This window comes from Lolium rigidum, chromosome 3 (assembly GCF_022539505.1).
Source record: "Lolium rigidum isolate FL_2022 chromosome 3, APGP_CSIRO_Lrig_0.1, whole genome shotgun sequence".
Taxonomy (NCBI): domain Eukaryota; kingdom Viridiplantae; phylum Streptophyta; class Magnoliopsida; order Poales; family Poaceae; genus Lolium; species Lolium rigidum.
In genome coordinates this window covers 347167009-347184638 of record NC_061510.1, presented here as the reverse complement: position 1 = coordinate 347184638, position 17630 = coordinate 347167009, and the positions used below count along the sequence as shown (strand labels likewise).

At 45.2% G+C, this 17630-nt stretch overlaps 1 protein-coding gene across 1 annotated transcript; it reads right to left on the bottom strand.

Annotated features, from left to right (window-relative positions):
* Positions 1–2205: 2205 nt before the first annotated feature.
* LOC124704008 (chlorophyll a-b binding protein of LHCII type 1-like) lies at positions 2206–3224 on the bottom strand. The gene has a single exon (XM_047236240.1). The coding sequence runs from the start codon at positions 3138–3140 to the stop codon at positions 2340–2342; it is 801 nt and encodes a 266-aa protein (XP_047092196.1). The 5' UTR covers positions 3141–3224; the 3' UTR covers positions 2206–2339.
* Between the last annotated feature and the right edge of the window lie 14406 nt (positions 3225–17630).

Here is a 17630-nt window from a genome sequence, read left to right as displayed (position 1 = left end):
CAAATGTAGTAAAACCTTGTAGTACATCATTATGTCTTCTTATGTTCTAACTCTCATTTATATATGAGAATAGTTCATCGACTATTTTTGATTTAAATTTGTACTTACTTTGTCTCGAAAAGAATGTCTTAGATTTATCTAAATTCGTACGTGTTTTTATATTATATAATGTCTAGATATATACTAATTTAGACAAATTTGTGTCTAGATATATACTAATTTAGAAAAAAAATCTGACATCGTTTCGGCATGGAGAGAGTATTATTTTAAACATTTTTTAATTAGCATAGTCGTGTGCCTATGTATGCTACAAAAAAAAAACCTTTTTTACCTCATGACATGTCAAATTCAGTTAATTAATACGTGGTTGGAGTGTGCTAAAAAAAATTGCAGGTCTGTGTGCTAATTGACATCAAACCTTTCATCTCTGGATAAGTAATCAACATTCATGTGTGATGTGTAGATGCAGCTAATCAACACACTACGGCTCGAAGAAGGAAGGAAAAAAAACTCAAATTCGTCTAGCGCCTTGGGCGCATTGGAGCTGGAGACTCCTTTACGTTAATTTTAAAACATGGAATAGTGCAACCGGTGGACTCCTCTACATGGAAAAAGACTAACACAATTAATCTTTCCGGCCTCCTTTTAATTTTCTTTCTTACAAATGGTTGCACGTACGTGTCTAATATTACATACCGTGTATGTCCAAAAAAAAAAATGGTAGTACATGTTACGTAAACTCTTTTAATCATGACCATTAAATTACAGATCTAACAGTTTAAAATAATTCTGATGATGTGGATTAACGTAGTATCTCTATTTCAGACCCTTATTTTGCTTTTAGTATATAATAGATTGAGGTTCATTTAGCTGCAGTGATGCAAGAGGGTGCTTGCTATTGTTGTTTCACACAGTTCTTCCATTTGCGTAGATATTGAGTGGTTGATTAATTTTGTTTGTATACTCCCATCCAGCTTGTTGTGGGAAATGTTCAATATTTTAGTTTACATCTACACTTGCAGGTATGCTTCGGCTCAAATTGTGCCCATCCAGTTTTGTATCAGTCAGCTGTACTAACTTGCCAATAGCATTGGGAATTTTCCATGTAGTTATGTTTTGTGTTAATGCTACAATATTATTGTGACTTTGTAGCTTTATATATATAATATAAAAAATATCTTGGTTTGTTGAAATGTTCTACAGTCTACACAAATTGTTGCATGACATGGGGTTTATAATCTGATATAATTTCATTTGCTCACTGTTCATTTGCGCTATGTGCAATGTGAACTAAAAAGTTCTGATTATATGATATAAAGTTGATTGGCTTGATTTGCTTTTTTGTATCTGCTCCACAATAGTATTATTTCTGAAGCATATTTTTATTAACTGTCTTTCCCAAACCAACATCCATTTTCGGAGGAATGTGGCGGTTGGGAAGGGGTTCTAGGGTTCCGTCCATGTTGCTCCACGGGAGCGACGTGGGGCTGAATGTGGCTCCCCTGTCATTGTCCAGACGTATTGTGTATCTAAAACTTAAAAATGATCAATGGAGCCATAGTGAAATATTGTTGTTCTCATTATTTGAAATAAACAGCTAAGGAATCCAATATTACTTATTTATTTTGATTTAAAGAGGGGTTGAAATGGTTTACAAGTGCATTCCATCATTCATGTGAAACGAGTATGCTTTATAAACCAGGTTGTTCCTGAAATAATGAAATTATTGTCTGTGGTTGATAGTTTTTGTTTCATATTATGGCTCCGTATTGAACCTCTTAGGAGAATTTAACAACATAGCAATTCTAGATCTTCTTTGCAAAAGAAAACAATGGTTGTAGCTTCGATAGTGAGGCATGTTCATTGTGATGATCAACGGGGCCAGCAAAGCGCGCAGGATCCATCTGGTATCTTTCTAAAGATGGAATTGATTGATGGCTCATTTTACTTCTCATTCCATCGATAGGTCATTGGTGACATATTACCACTTAGCCTGTTTGAAATGACCCATCAACAGTAACACCCATCTGAGTGCTTGAAACAGGGAACGCTGGGAAAAATGGAACGTGTAGTGGGTGTCACTTGCCAGGGTATGCATACCGTATACGGAGCTGCGCTATATAATTTTGTACTGAAAATGACTCCATAGAAACTTAAACTGAAAACGGATATATTGCGCTCATAAAACACCAAAAGGCAGAGGACTTCAGAAAGAGGCATATTTTCCACGAGAATCCTCGTAATTTACAACATCATGGTAGTACAAATCAAGCCAAATGGTGCAAAATACACCGCGTGTAGGCCTGAAATAGCTGCAAGTCGCAGCCGTCAACAACTACTTACTTGCCAGGAACAAAGTTGGTGGCGAAAGCCCATGCGTTGTTGTTAACGGGGTCGGCAAGATGGTCGGCGAGGTTCTCTAGAGGGCCCTTGCCGGTGACAATGGCCTGCACAAAGAAGCCGAACATGGAGAACATGGCAAGACGGCCGTTTTTAAGTTCCTTCACCTTGAGCTCCGCGAAAGCCTCGGGGTCATCGGCAAGACCGAGGGGGTCGAAGCTGCCGCCAGGGTAGAGTGGGTCGACGATCTCACCGAGCGGGCCACCAGCAACACGATACCCCTCGACGGCACCCATGAGCACAACCTGACATGCCCAAATAGCGAGGATGCTTTGGGCATGGACGAGGCTAGGGTTGCCGAGGTAGTCGAGTCCACCCTCGCTGAAGATTTGTGAGCCAGCCTTGAACCACACAGCCTCTCCAAAGTTGACACCGTTGCGGGCAAGTAGCTCGGGGAATACGCAGCCAAGCGCACCGAGCATAGCCCACCTGGAGTGGATCACCTCCAGCTCACGGTTCTTGGCGAACGTCTCGGGGTCAGCCGATAGCCCAGCAGTGTCCCACCCATAGTCACCGGGGAACTCGCCGGTCAAGTAGCTTGGGGGCTCGCCAGAAAGCGGGCCGAGGTAGAGCACACGGTCGGCGCCGTACCACGGGCTGCCTGAGGAAACCTGTTTGGCTTTTGCGGCTGTCTTGCGCATCGTGACACGGGCCTCACCGAAGAGGGCGGATGACGCCACATTTTGCACTGCCTTGCCGGCGAAGGTCGAGGAAGAGAGGGACATGGTGGTGGTCGCCATTGAGCTGCTAAAACTGCTGTTGTGGTGTATGTTCTCCAAAGATCTAACCGTGTGTTTGTGGAGATGGTTTAAGATGCGAGGAGGATGGAGCTATTTATGGCGCTGGAGAAGACACAAGGAACTAAGCTTTGCCGTGTGAGACAACAAGAAAGATGATAGACAGAGGAAATATTTTGATCTTCGACTCTATTGGTGCACTAGAGATCTCTTCATCTATGAACACTTGGCAAGGTGTGAGCCAGGGAAGGGAGATAGATGTGGATAGGCCTACGATCTCGTTGGAGAATGGAGAAGTGTGATTGGATGACGCATCACATGTACGGCCAGCTCAGCTCATGGTCTGCATGCACCTGCTTACCGTCACGGATTAGCAAAGAACCATGTAGTAGCAGCCAGCTACGATGCTGAATGTAAGATAATCCTTTGTTTACAGGGGCTTCTATGTGGAATTCTTCGGCAGCAAACAATTCACTGTAGGGGCGTCAGTCTGTTGTACTTAGCGTCTCAGCCTGCAGTTTTACGTAGTCACGCGACAAAGGATCTCCACTCGATACCGGTAAAAAAGTAGTACATATCATCATCACTATTAAAACTACCAAATCATCGTGCGTTGCAAATGGCTCTAGAATAAATCAATACATGCTCACAACCATGAAAAATAATATTGAAATATGTTCGATTTTTTCTTTGACGGAACTTGTGAGCTTTATTGATTAGGAAATAGGATTCTTAGAGCATCTCTATCAGAACCCGTAAACATTTAAACTGTAAAAAGCGAGTTCAGCCCCCCTGAACTCGTGTTTACGGGTCAAAAAAGTCCCGGCGCTAATCAGAACCCGTAAAATAAAATCGTAAAAGAGCATATTCCTAAATATGCCACTAGACCCACATGTCATTCTTTTTTCCCCTTGTCTTCTTCTTCTTCCCCCGCTCTAGCTGCACGCTTGCAACCACCGCCCGCTTCGGCCACTCGCCCTGCGCCGCCGCGCCCCGGCTTCGTCCCACCCCGCGCCGAGCCGCCCTGGCCCCGTCCCGCCCCGCCTGGGCCCGGCCTGCCCCGCCCAACACTGCTTCGGCGAGCTCGACCCCGCCCGCCCCATCACGGACGCCTCCAGGGCCGCCCCGCCCGCGCCCGGCGAACTCGTGGCCGGCCGTTTGCCAGCTCTCCCTTCACCGAGCTTGGAACGCAGGGCTCCGCTGAAATTTGGTTGTCCTCCGGCCGGATTTTGCCGAATTTTGGTCGTATTCCGGGAGTCCTCCGACGAAACTGCACTGTTTGGAGCTAAAGTTTCAGCTGCCAAAACGCCACTAGGAATACAGGGTAGCCTTCAGTTCGACCTTCCAATCCCTACAAATAGGGAGCATAGTTTGGTTTTCGGGTTGGGCCTGTAAAAAAAATCGGTTTCGTCCCGTTTACAGCTGATCTGCACCGATTTCCGAACTGAACCCGTAAACTAGCGGTTATTTTACAGTTTTGGCATGGCTCTGCTAGAGATGCTCTTACAATCATCAGTGATCTCCGCCAACACATAGTATGGAATGATCGATTTCACTTGACATGTAGTTCACTTCTTCCACCATAAAGCAGTGATGTCGAAAAGGAGACGATCTTCTTACAAGACAATCTATCAAAAGTATCTTTCTCAGCACTATGTTTATCATGTTGAAAAATGGGAACAAATGCAAGTTCTGATCAGTTTTCGTGTGGGAAGCGATGCCTTGTCCCACACTGGTTATCTTCTATCTATAAATAGTTGGTCTCATTTTCTTGGCTTCTCGTGCAGCCACGTCACCCTATTTCGCTTCTGTGTTGCGCTGCCGCTCCTCGCATCTCGCTGGTTCCTATTCCTTTCCGTACGGGCCACTTCGTCATATGTGGGCTGGCCGAGATATGCCATCGTGGGCTCCTGACACGATTCGATAATGATGGCGCTGTAAAGGCGCAAGAAACTGCTCGGTTCATGAACCACCGGCGGCAGCTCTAGGTTAAAAACCTATATGTGACATCAGTTTCCTAATCAGTTCCCCAATCTGCAAGGTAGCGATCTGACTCAAAAACTGCTACACGTTCCGCCGCGCCAACGATTTGATTGGATTGGGTGTGCTGCTCGCTCAAGCCCTCCAGATTTCGCTGGATTTCGATCGGCGTACTGTTCTCTCAAGGTAGGAGCAAGCACTGCTTCTCACTCTCCTTCTCCAGATCTCCTAGATATCATACAGTGGTGGAAGCGGAACGCACGACTGAGAGGTCAACACCAAAGGCCTAGCCCCATGAAGATCAACGAGGAATAGCAGGATCTGAACAAAGCAGGTTTCATGATCCCATTAACCTTCTTCACTTTTTTGTTCTTGCCTTTATACTTTCCGATTTTTTGTGCATAAAACAGACATGGCTACATTTTGCGAAACAGAAATAAAAATCGGAAAGAACAATCTTATGTAGTTGTTTTCTATTACTGCTTTTGTATGTGCTATCTTTTTACTCTTGCCAATTCACTTTCCCTGGACGTGCCTCTAAATAAGTACAAGGGTCCTAACTATTGGTGATGAAACAGCTTTTTCAAGCAATTTGCAGCAACTTATAATAACAATACAGATGAGTAGCACTGTATTAGGATTTGTACCATTTTTTCTTGATTCCGTTTTCTATTGCTTGTGCAATCCTCTTCTGACCAACTAATTTTGGCAATGGTGTCCCATGGTTACTCCCGACCGAGTAGTGCCCATGGACAACCAGCTCGCCTCCATGTGCTCGGAAAGACATCATCCCTTGCTATCCAACTCCTCTACAGTGAGATCTATGTCGTCCAAGTAGAGTCAACCCTACCTTTTATCATGGAGTCTTTCTTTGGTCTAGGTGGTTTGCATTGGATCCCTAAATGTTTGTTGCATTTTGAATATGGACTGGACAAGGTGCAGGCGTGCTGAGGCTTTAACGAAGAGCAGCAAAGCTGCAGTTGTGAGGAAATAATTCAAGGAAAAGATTATATAACTAAAGCTTGATTTATGTTTATACAGCTTTCTCTTTTCATTTCCCTCTTGCTCTGTTTCGTGGTATCTCTTTGTGTAGTTGCCTTGGGTGGTGGGCTGGTGGCCTCAAGTCCTGCCACTTTAAGGATCGGTGCATCTTTTCTTTATCTTCTTTATATGGAACATATTACAAAACTAGAGGCAGACCCCAAACTTTGATGGATACTATGCCGGAAATCTTACGCTACTGATTGACCCAATGATCTTCTTCATATGTGAATTCACCTCTGTGATATATCTGGCGAAACACGCATATATTCAGGGCCTGTCTCTGTGTAAGCCTGGTAATTGTTTTTGTCAACTCAATCCTATTATTGCGAGGCTAAATCATGTTTGTGGAAAAAAATCAATATTAATGTGATAAACTCATTATGGTACATTTTTCTGTGAGTCAGTTTCTTAGTAGTTGATCCAATTCTTTAGCTTATGGTGAGGAGCTACTATCGCGATAACTTCAGTAAAACTTTGGTTGACTTGAAGTTGCGCAGATTGTATTTAATAGACCCAATATCTAAGTTTAAATGCAGCACATACATCCTTTAGTTACTTTGTGAATGTACGTGTGTCTAGCTGGAGTATAGTGCTTGGAGAGAAAAAAAAAAACCACGATTGTAGTTTTTTTTCTTCTGCCGACAGCTATTCTTACAATTCCCCTCAGACGCAAACTATGATGGATTCAGCAAACACGTTTTATACTTCTATTGCAATAATTTATACTACTACTTAGAATTGTCATAGAGAAAATGTTGAACACTAAGAGTGTTAATGAATTACATTTTCAATGCACTCACGTGTCCCGCAGCAACCACGCGGGGTTTAATCTAGTGTGTTTATATAGTTAATCCAGGTTATATGTGATTACACACAATTACACCGGTTGACTGCATTAAGGGAATTCACTAGATATCGGATATGTTTTAAACTCCTATCACATTCCGTTACATATATGAAAAGATATAATCTTAACATCATCTTGTGGGGCATGTCCTCGAGCAGTACGGGCTGCTCCATGCAAATATTGCTTATCACGACATGAGTTGTTAGGTAGGCAGCAGCGTAGCAGTCATTTAATTGTACAAGTTTGGACAGAATGAAGCTAATAGATTTGAATATTTGATATGAATACAGAACTTCAGCCCAGGCTTTATCTTGACCATCAGTGAATCGATTGGAAGCTTGAGGCCACCATATCTGGAAAGAGGTGTGATCCAGTGTGTCCCCTCCCAACCACTATATTTGAAGCAAAAGTCTTCTAGAATAGGAGCTCATGGAACAAAAAGCCGATTTATGATCTTGAACATGTTGCTACTATTTCTTTCCTTTCTCATGTGCTTGCTTAGAGTTTTTTCCGATTCTTCTTTACCAATATGTTTGCTTACAGTTCTTTCTTTCATTTTGTGGTGATGTTGATGGACTTATTCGGAGTGGGGGCATTATTTTGTTCGCCTCAGAAGCTTGTGATTTAGTTTTGGATGCAGCAAGCAGTGGCGGAGCCTGAGCAAAATACAAGAGGGGGACAACTCAATAGAAAACATCAAACAAGCATAAAAAATGGGGAATTCATAGAACAGATGTTATATACTACTAGATGGCAATGTCATGATGATATATAGGGTCTTGTTCTCGCAAATGCAACAGATATAACAGGTTAGAATACACCTCAGCATTATGGACTGTATTTTGGATGCTCCAAAGAGAAGACCCCATATAAAGCCTAGCTAGAGATGTTTTTCTTAGCTTCAAAATCAATAATTATATCTAGGTGTTTAGAGCATCTCCAGTCGCGTCCCCCAAAGCGTCCCCCAAAGGGATTTGGGAGACGCCGGTCAAAAAAAAACGACCCAGTCGCGTGCCCTAAAGGCCGCTTCGGTCCGGACGTGCTCCAAATGTTGTCCGGCGTCCCTCGCCCATCCCCTGTGTATAGAGTCTCTACCGGGGACGCCGGACACAACTTTTACACTTACTTTTTGTTTGGAGGTCGCGTTTGGGGGACGTGGCTAGAAAAGGGACCTTTTCCAAACGAAATTTTTGTCCGGACGTCCCCCAAACGACTAATCCGGCGCTTTGTCCGGACATTGTTTGAGGAACGCGACTGGAGATGCTCTTAGTTTATGCTGCATAGGACCGAACCTCAAGTAATGCTCTTCGTACATTTTTGCCTCTGATTTTCATATCCATCTTCATCTTCCCTTTGATTTACATATTCCATAGCCATAGCATCGGAAACGGAGTTCAACAGCTTCTTCATTTCGCTTTATTTTTTTTTCTGCATCGCCTGCTGTTTCCTCATGGCTCCGTATATAAAAAATAACCTAAATCAATGCATCAATTGAGCAATTCAGTGCATTAATGGACTTCTAAACTACCGATGCAACCCAATTTTCAAAGAAAATATCAGATTCAAAAACGGAGCACTAAGAGCATCTCCAGTCGTGTCCCTCAAAAAGCGTCCGGCATAAATGATTTGGGGCACGTTTAGGACCGCGTCGGACAAAAAGAGACCAAAAATCTGTATAAAAAAGAGGCCCTTTCCAGCCGCGTCACTCAAACAGCGTCCGGATGCATGCATTTTAATAAAATATGGGAAAAGTAGGTGAGAGAAAGTGTGGGGACTAGGGGCTGCATGCATGCATGTGGACGCTGTTTTTGTGTCCGGCGTTCCCGGTAGAGACTCTATACATAGAGTCTCTACCGGGGACGCCGGACACAAAATGAGGCTCTAATTAGCTTTGGGGGACGCGACTGGATAGCTTTTTGCCCCATTTCTTGTCCGCGGTCCCCCAAACCTCATTTGGGGGACGCGACTGGAGATGCTCTAAGCGCATAGGGTTGATAACTCTCACTGAATCCTGCCGCTGCAACAAAAGAATAGGAAGAGGAAGACCGAAGCCCTGGTCAAAAGCATCTCAAACCGACCTCGCGAGCCCTCTCCCGGCTAACACGTCACGCACGTGCGTGCAGGTTTGGGTGGCGCGGCGGTGGTCGCCCAACAGAAAAATCCCCTTCCTCTTCCAATCTCCTCTCCTCCGGCCGCATCCATTCTCCCCACCGAAACGCCGCTGCTTCCTTGGCCCTGGCGCTGGAGGTTGGAGGAGACAGGGGCTAAGATGAAGGCAAGAGAGGCGGTGGCGGCGCATTGGAGAGGCAGACAAAGATATTGTCGAGGCGGTGCTGGTTGAGGCGGAGGCAGTGCACGAACTCCGAGTTGTTCTTGGGGGAGGGCTCGAGCTAGCAGGAACGCGGCGCATACTGCTGGAATTTGTGGGCATTTGGCCTTTGGCCCATGGCCCATTATCAAATTCTGAAACTCACATGGCCCATATCATAAATCAGTGGCAGCACTAGTGGGGGCTAAAGTTTAGTCCCACATTGCTAGTTGGGAGAGAGTTGGAGTGGTATATAAGGTGGGCTGTTCTAGTCCTAGTAAGTGAGTGAGAAGAGAGAGAGCCCTCGCGCACTCCTCCTCCTCCGCCGCCCGCCTCGCCACGCCTCGTCACGACGCGCCGCGGGTTGCGGGAATCTCGCCGAGCCGAGCTTATCTTTTTGATGTTTGGGAAATTAATTGTGTAATCAATTTTGAGTCATTAACGGACGCGTTACTCAGCCGTTTTGCCTTCCGGTTTTTCTGGATCGTGGCTGTGCCGACTCGGACGTGGGCTGCGCCCCACGACCTTCCCGAACCGCACTATATAAGCACGGACGAGAACCCTAGCCTAAACGTGCCACATATGCGACTACCTGTTTCCGCTTCATTGCGCGCCGCCTTCGTCTTCCTCATCCCGTCCGTCGGCGTGCACCGACCGCCGGGACAGATGAGGCCTCCGAACCCTGCCTCTCGTGAATCCGTACGGGTGAGGGGCAATCGGGTTTTTGGGGAGCGCTCCGGCGCGACTACCGGCAAGACGACGTCGTCTTCGGACGACGAGTTCCTCCACACCGACAACTTCTTCCCCGGATCTCGGCGACTTCTTCGACAACCTCAACATGGGCGACAACGACGCTGCTGCGAAGTATGTGATCTTGTCGTTTCTCTTTCGGCCTCTCGTTAGAGTTACTTCTTCTAGTCACTCGTGGTAGATGCGATCGGTTTGTCTTGTTTAGATGTGATATGTTCATCTATCTTTCTAGTCTGCATGATTAGTTTATTTGTTATTTCCCTAGTCATGATTTATCAATTACATCTACGGATTATTTCATATGGATATTTGCCTATATATTCAACAATCCAAAAACCTGATTTTAGGCAAATCAATTCAAGCAGCATTGTTGCCGCTACTCGACCTCCCTCCTTTGATGGTATGCATTACAAGAGGTGGCGCACAAAGGCAGTTCTATGGTTTACAAACCTAGGCTGTTTTAGCGCCACATATGCTAGACCTGAGGGGCCTCTCTCTGCAGAGGAGCAGGAAAAGTTTGAGAAGGTCGACGCCATGTTTAAGGCGGCCTTGTTCAGCATTCTTGGGGACAACATTGTTGACCCGTACATGGCTTTCGACCATGGTAAAGATGCGTGGGATGCGCTCGAGGCCAAATTTGGGGTCTCGGACGCTGGCACTGAATTGTATGTCATGGAGCAATACTATGACTACAGGATGACTGATGAGCGCTCCGTGGTTGAGCAGGCTCATGAGATTCAGTCCCTTGCCAAAGAACTTGAGCAGTTTAAGTGTACCTTACCGGACAAATTTGTGGCCGGTGGCATTATTGCCAAGCTTCCTCCTTCATGGAGGAACTTTGCTACTTCTCTGAAACATAAGAGACAAGAGTTTTCCGTTTCGGATCTCATTGGCTCGCTTCATGTGGAAGAGAAGGCGAGAGCAAAGGACACACGCGCTCGTAGTTTTGAGGGAGGTTCTAGTGCCAATGTGGTACAGAAGAAAAACTTCCAATCCCACAAGTCTAAGAATAAGAGCAATGGAAAAAGCAAGTTTGACGAGAAGAACAAAGCCTCAAACTCAACCAACTTCAAGAGGAAGACTCCTTATAAGAAGAAAGGAACTGCCATGTTTGTGGCGCTCCTGGACATTGGGCTCCTGATTGCCCAGAACGCCATGATCGGCGTGAGAACAGCGGCAAGTCCGCAAATGTTGTTATTGGCGTTGATACTGAGATGAAGGACGTTGGGTACGGTATTTCTCCTACCTGTCCTTTCAGCATGTAATTCTCCTCGATTGGTGGATAGACACCGGAGCCAATACACATGTATGTTCTGATGTCTCTATGTTTTCTTCTTATCAGGTCGCAAGGACTTCCTCCGTGCTGATGGGAAACGGCTCACGTGCTTCTGTTCGTGGTGTTGGTATGGTGGATCTGAAGTTTACTTCGGGAAGACCATCCAACTCGAAGAATGTGCAGCACGTTCCCTCCATTAATAAGAATCTCGTTAGCGGATCGCTTTTATGTCGAGATGGTTTTAAGTTGGTTTTTGAGTCCAATAAAGTTGTAATTTCCAAGTGTGGAAAATTTGTTGGAAAGGGTTATGTATGCGGAGGCTTGTTCCGCTTATCTTTGTCAGACTTATGTACTCAAATTATTAATCATGTTTGCAATGATAGTGAGTCCGATATTTGGCATTCACGACTTTGTCATATTAATTTTGGGTGCATGACGCGGCTAGCGAATATGAATATAATTCCGAAATTTGCTATTGTCAAGAAATCCAAGTGTCAAGTATGTGTGCAAGCTAAGCAACCACGTAAGTCTCACAAGACTGCGGAGGCAAGAGACTTGGCACCGCTGGAGCTTATACATTCGGATCTTTGTGAAATGAATGGTGAATTGACAAAAGGAGGGAAAAGATACTTCATGACTTTAATTGATGACTCTACTCAATATTGTTATGTGTATCTCCTGAAATCTAAAGATGAAGCTCTTAATTACTTCAAAATCTTTAAAGCTGAGCGTAAAACCAACTTGATCGAAAGATCAAACGGCTAAGGTCCGATCGTGGTGGAGAGTATTTTTCCAACGAGTTTGATTCTTTTTGTGCGGAACATGGTATTATCCATGAGAGGACGCCTCCCTACTCACCTCAGTCAAATGGGGTGGCCGAAAGAAAGAACCGTACTCTAACTGATTTGGTTAACGCCATGTTAGATACATCAAGGCATGGTGGGGGGAGGCGATATTGACTGCATGTCATGTCCTGAACCGTGTCCCCACAAAGAACAAAACCATTACTCCTTTTGAGGAATGGGAAAGGAAAAGGTTGAAACTCTCTTACCTACGAACTTGGGGTTGTATGGCGAAAGTAAATGTGTCGATACCCAAGAAGCGCAAGCTTGGACCAAAGACCGTGGATTGTGTTCTTCTGGGATATGCATTTCATAGCATTGGCTACAGATTTTTGATAGTAAAATCTGAGGTATCCGACATGCATGTTGGTACAATTATGGAGTCGAATGATGCGACTTTCTTTGAGGACATATTTCCTATGAAAGAAACTTCTAGCTCATCAACTCAGGAGATGCCCAGTTCATCTACTCGAGAATTATTTCCCGAACCTACCATGGCTATAGAACACTTTGAAAATCCTGTGGAGGATGACAATGAAGCTCGCAAAAGGAGCAAGAGACAGAGGACTGCAAAGTCCTTTGGACATGATTTCATTGTGTACCTCGTGGACGACACTCCCACTTCTATTTCAGAAGCCTATGCATCTCTGGATGCTGACTACTGGAAGGAAGCTGTCCGTAGCGAGATGGATTCCATCTTAGCTAATGGAACTTGGGTGGTGACTGATCGTCCTTATGGGTGCAAACCTGTAGGATGCAAGTGGGTGTTCAAGAAAAGCTTAGGCCCGATGGTACTATTGAAAAGTACAAGGCACGTCTTGTGGCCAAGGGTTATACCCAGAAAGAAGGCGAAGATTTCTTTGATACATACTCACCTGTTGCCAGATTGACCACAATTCGAGTGCTACTTTCCTTGGCTGCCTCCCATGGTCTTCTCGTTCATCAAATGGATGTTAAGACAGTTTTCCTAAATGGAGAGCTCGATGAGGAAATTTATATGGAGCAGCCTGATGGATTTGTAGTAGATGGTCAAGAAGGAAAGGTGTGTAAATTGTTGAAGTCTTTGTATGGACTTAAGCAAGCGCCTAAGCAGTGGCATGAGAAGTTTGAAAGAACTTTAACCGCTGAAGGCTTTGTTGTAAACGAAGCTGACAAGTGTGTATACTATCGCCATGGTGGGGGCGAGGGAGTTATTCTCTGTCTCTATGTCGATGACATATTGATATTTGGGACCAGCCTTACTGTGATTAAGGAGGTCAAGGAGTTCCTATCTCGTTGTTTTGAGATGAAGGACTTGGGAGTAGCTGATGTGATCTTAAACATCAAGCTGTCGAAGGATGACGATGGTGGGATTACATTGCTTCGGTCCCACTATGTGGAAAAGATCCTGAGTCGCTTCGGGTATAGCGACTGCAAATCTTCTCCAACGCCTTATGATCCTAGTGTGATTATTCGTAAGAATAAAAGAATTGCTAGAGATCAACTGCGATATTCGCAGATTATTGGCTCGCTTATGTATTTAGCCAGCGCCACAAGGCCTGACATCTCCTTTGCTGTAAGTAAACTCAGCCGTTTTGTGTCTAGACCTGGAGATGTTCATTGGCATGCTCTTGAGAGAGTTTTGCGCTATCTAAAAGGTACTGCGAGCTATGGCATTCACTATACTGGGTATCCAAGGGTACTTGAGGGTTATAGTGATGCAAATTGGATATCTGATGCTGATGAGACTAAGGCCACAAGTGGTTATTTGTTTACACTTGGAGGTGGCGCTGTTTCCTGGAAGTCTTGCAAGCAGACCATCATTACGAGGTCAACTATGGAAGCAGAACTCACAAGCACTAGACACAGCCACCGTTGAAGCGAGTGGCTTCGAGAGATCTTGATGGACTTACCCGTGGTTGAGAAACCAATACCCGCTATTCCTATGAACTGTGATAATCAAACCGTGATCGTCAAAGTAAACAGTTCTAAGGATAATATGAAGTCATCAAGGCATGTGAAGAGGAGACTGAAAACTGTCAGGAAAATGAGAAACTCCGGAGTTATAGCGTTGGATTATATCCATACGTCTAGAAACCTGGCGGACCCCTTCACAAAGGGACTATCACGAAATGTGATAGAAAATGCATCGAGGGAGATGGGTATGAGACCCACACTATGAGTTGTCCACGGTGGTAACCCACTCTATGTGATCGGAGATCCCGTGAATTAGAACTGGGAGACAAGCTGTTGGTCAGCTGAGAGGAGAGTATATACCCCTATAGCAATTTTACCACTCCGTAAGATGCAATACTCTCCTAATCTGCATGGCAGGTTGATAATTATCTTAATGTGTTCTAAGTGGCTTATTTTAGCAGAGATGTTGTCCTGCAGAACATCTTTTGAAGAACACACCTATATGAGTCCGATTGTTAAACGTCGCAATCTATGAGAGTTGGGTGCTCTCTAGTAAACTCATGAAAGGCCCTGGAGTATGACGTATAAGCTCCAAACCGCGAGGAAGCCTCGCGGCAGCCTAGTATCGGTCTAGGCTTTGTATGAAGCTAGTGCGCGAAAACTTGTAGTTCAAGGCATAGTCCACTATCCAAGTTGCAATCTAGTGTAATATGAAGCTTTAAGTGGAAGTTCAACTTAACAGTCTCCACGACATACCGGTATATAAAACAATGTTCTGGAAACTTATTGATGAGATGTGCCAATGAGAGCTTGTGGGGGATTGCTGGAATTTGTGGGCATTTGGCCTTTGGCCCATGGCCCATTATCAAATTCTGAAACTCACATGGCCCATATCATAAATCAGTGGCAGCACTAGTCGGGGCTAAAGTTTAGTCCCACATTGCTAGTTGGGAGAGAGTTGGAGTGGTATATAAGGTGGGCTGTTCTAGTCCTAGTAAGTGAGTGAGAAGAGAGAGAGCCCTCGCGCACTCCTCCTCCTCCGCCGCCCGCCTCGCCACGCCTCGTCACGACACGTCACGTCACGACGCGCCGCGGGTTGCGGGAATCTCGCCGAGCCGAGCTTATCTTTTTGCTGTTTGGGAAATTAATTGTGTAATCAATTTTGAGTCATTAACGGACGCGTTACTCAGCCGTTTTGCCTTCCGGTTTTTCTGGATCGTGGCTGTGCCGACTCTGACGTGGGCTGCGCCCCACGACCTTCCCGAACCGCACTATATAAGCACGGACGAGAACCCTAGCCTAAACGTGCCACATATGTGACTACCTGTTTCCAGTTCATTGCGCCGCCGCCTTCGTCTTCCTCATCCCGTCCGTCGGCGTGCACCGACTGCCGGGACAGTAGGCCTCCGGAACCCTGCCTCTCGTGAACCTGTACGGGTGAGGGGCAATCAGGTTTTTGGGGAGCGCTCCGGCGCGACTACTGGCAGCACGACGTCGTCTTCGGACGACGAGTTCCTCCACACCGACAACTTCTTCCCGGATCTCAGCGACTTCTTCGACAACCTCAACATGGGCGACAACGACGCTGCTGCGAAGTATGTGATCTTGTCGTTTCTCTTTCAGTCTCTGTTAGAGTTACTTCTTCTAGTCACTGTGGTAGATGCGATCGGTTTGTCTTGTTTAGATGTGATCTGTTCATCTATCTTTCTAGTCTGCATGATTAGTTTATTTGTTATTTCCCTAGTCATGATTTATCAATTACATCTACGGATTATTTCATATGGATATTTGCCTATATATTCAACACATACCACATCTTTTAGCGGCGGCGGCGGCTTGGCATTGGCCTGGGGAGGGGCCACGTCTGCACGGTCGGGCTCGGCCAACTCCTGGGGATGCGCGGCGCAGAAGTCGATGGCAAGCGGGGGCGCGTCGGGGTAAGTCTTGGGGACGAGGAATAGGGGATCCATCACATATGGCCGCACAATGCCATCAGCAATCGGCGGCGGCGCTGGCTCTGCTCGTGGAGGAATAACGGGGTAGAGTGTTTTGACAGGGATGGTGTTGGTCGACTGTCCTCCCACGCTCGCTGTAAGTGCCAGCCAAATAGATGGTGTTTTCCTTTCTCCGTTTCCTCTTGTGCCATTTGTGCGTTGGGATCATGTGATGGGTCACAAATTGATGCTGCTTGTGACTTGTGATTCCTACGCGCCTCGTTGATCGACTGATTGATTCATATGCTAAGTCCAATGAATGGAATAGTGGAGTTCAAAGAAAATGCCACCCAGGTTTTAGAGTAGTGGATAAAAACGAAGTGAATCAGGAGGGGCAGCAAATAGCCAGGGCCATGCATGCTCAAATTTGAGATTTCGTTTTCAATGTGAGAACTGGAGAAACATATGTTACCTGCTCTCCGGTAACGTCTCCGCCTCTCCGGTACCATCGGCCGCGTATGAGATGGAACTCTGCTTCTGATTCCTGACCTCCAATCCATGTGACAAGGTCTCTGGCTGCCCCTCCCCCATGATCTTGATACATTAATTGGCAATGAAAATATCTTTTACTAGGTATTGTTGTTTGTTTAGTAGACTGAATTTGTTGGTATTCCTGAACAGGTCAAACGAGAACATACTACTAGGCCTTTCAGGCGGTCACTTCCAAGGAAAGAGTAAGAGGTATTGTATTGATATCCACTTAGTCCTTAGACATTGTGTTAACTAATAATTTTCCTATCTTTTTGTGTTTTTTCTGCTGCACCCATGCATAAGCGTTCCTTACTTTCAGCTCTATATGAAAAGCTTGAAGAGATAATTCATCCCAATCAACTTGATTAAATTGTTCTACAGGAAATTCTAAGCTTTTTTCGTAAAGGGGAAAAACCCAGCCCTGCATCAAGAAACTCTTAAGGTGACAACTGCTTTGATAGTATTTATGTAAAACCTTTGAATTAAATATTTGATTGTACAAATTAATTCCTTCCTCACCAGAGCTAGGAGGTTACACTTGAACAGAATAGGAATATCCTGACGGTTAAACCAGCATCTATGCCATCCTATGTTTTATGAGCATGTAATTATTTTATTTGAAAGTAATATTCAAACATGCTTCCATCGATTATGATGTCCATCGGGACGTGTGAATGCTCTTATCATAGGATAATGAACTAACTGTTATATTTTTGGCTTTCGATTTCAGAAATTTTGTTGGAATACATTCTGTTGCAATCATGGGCAGAGGGCTTTGTTCTGGGAAGACCGTTGGGTCAATTGCATCCCTGGAAGACGACGTAAAACTAGGACAGTGTCTGATGGGCTCCAGGGGAACAGCTGGGCCAGAGACATCCAAGGTGTTCTTGGAGTTCATGAAATTGGGCAATACCTACAGCTATGGCACTTGATCCATGCTACCCCACTCAACAACACGCCTGACAAGCTGCTATGAAAATTGACAACTTCTGGCACTTACACTGCTAGCTCATGCTATCTGGCCACCTTCCATGGATCAACAACTTGTTACTCCTGGAAGCTCATCTGGAGAACATGGGCGCCGC

Bases quoted from the DNA above. Each gene is read 5' to 3' on its own strand.
- LOC124704008 (XM_047236240.1), bottom strand. From the start codon at position 3,140: ATGGCGACCACCACCATGTCCCTCTCTTCCTCGACCTTCGCCGGCAAG.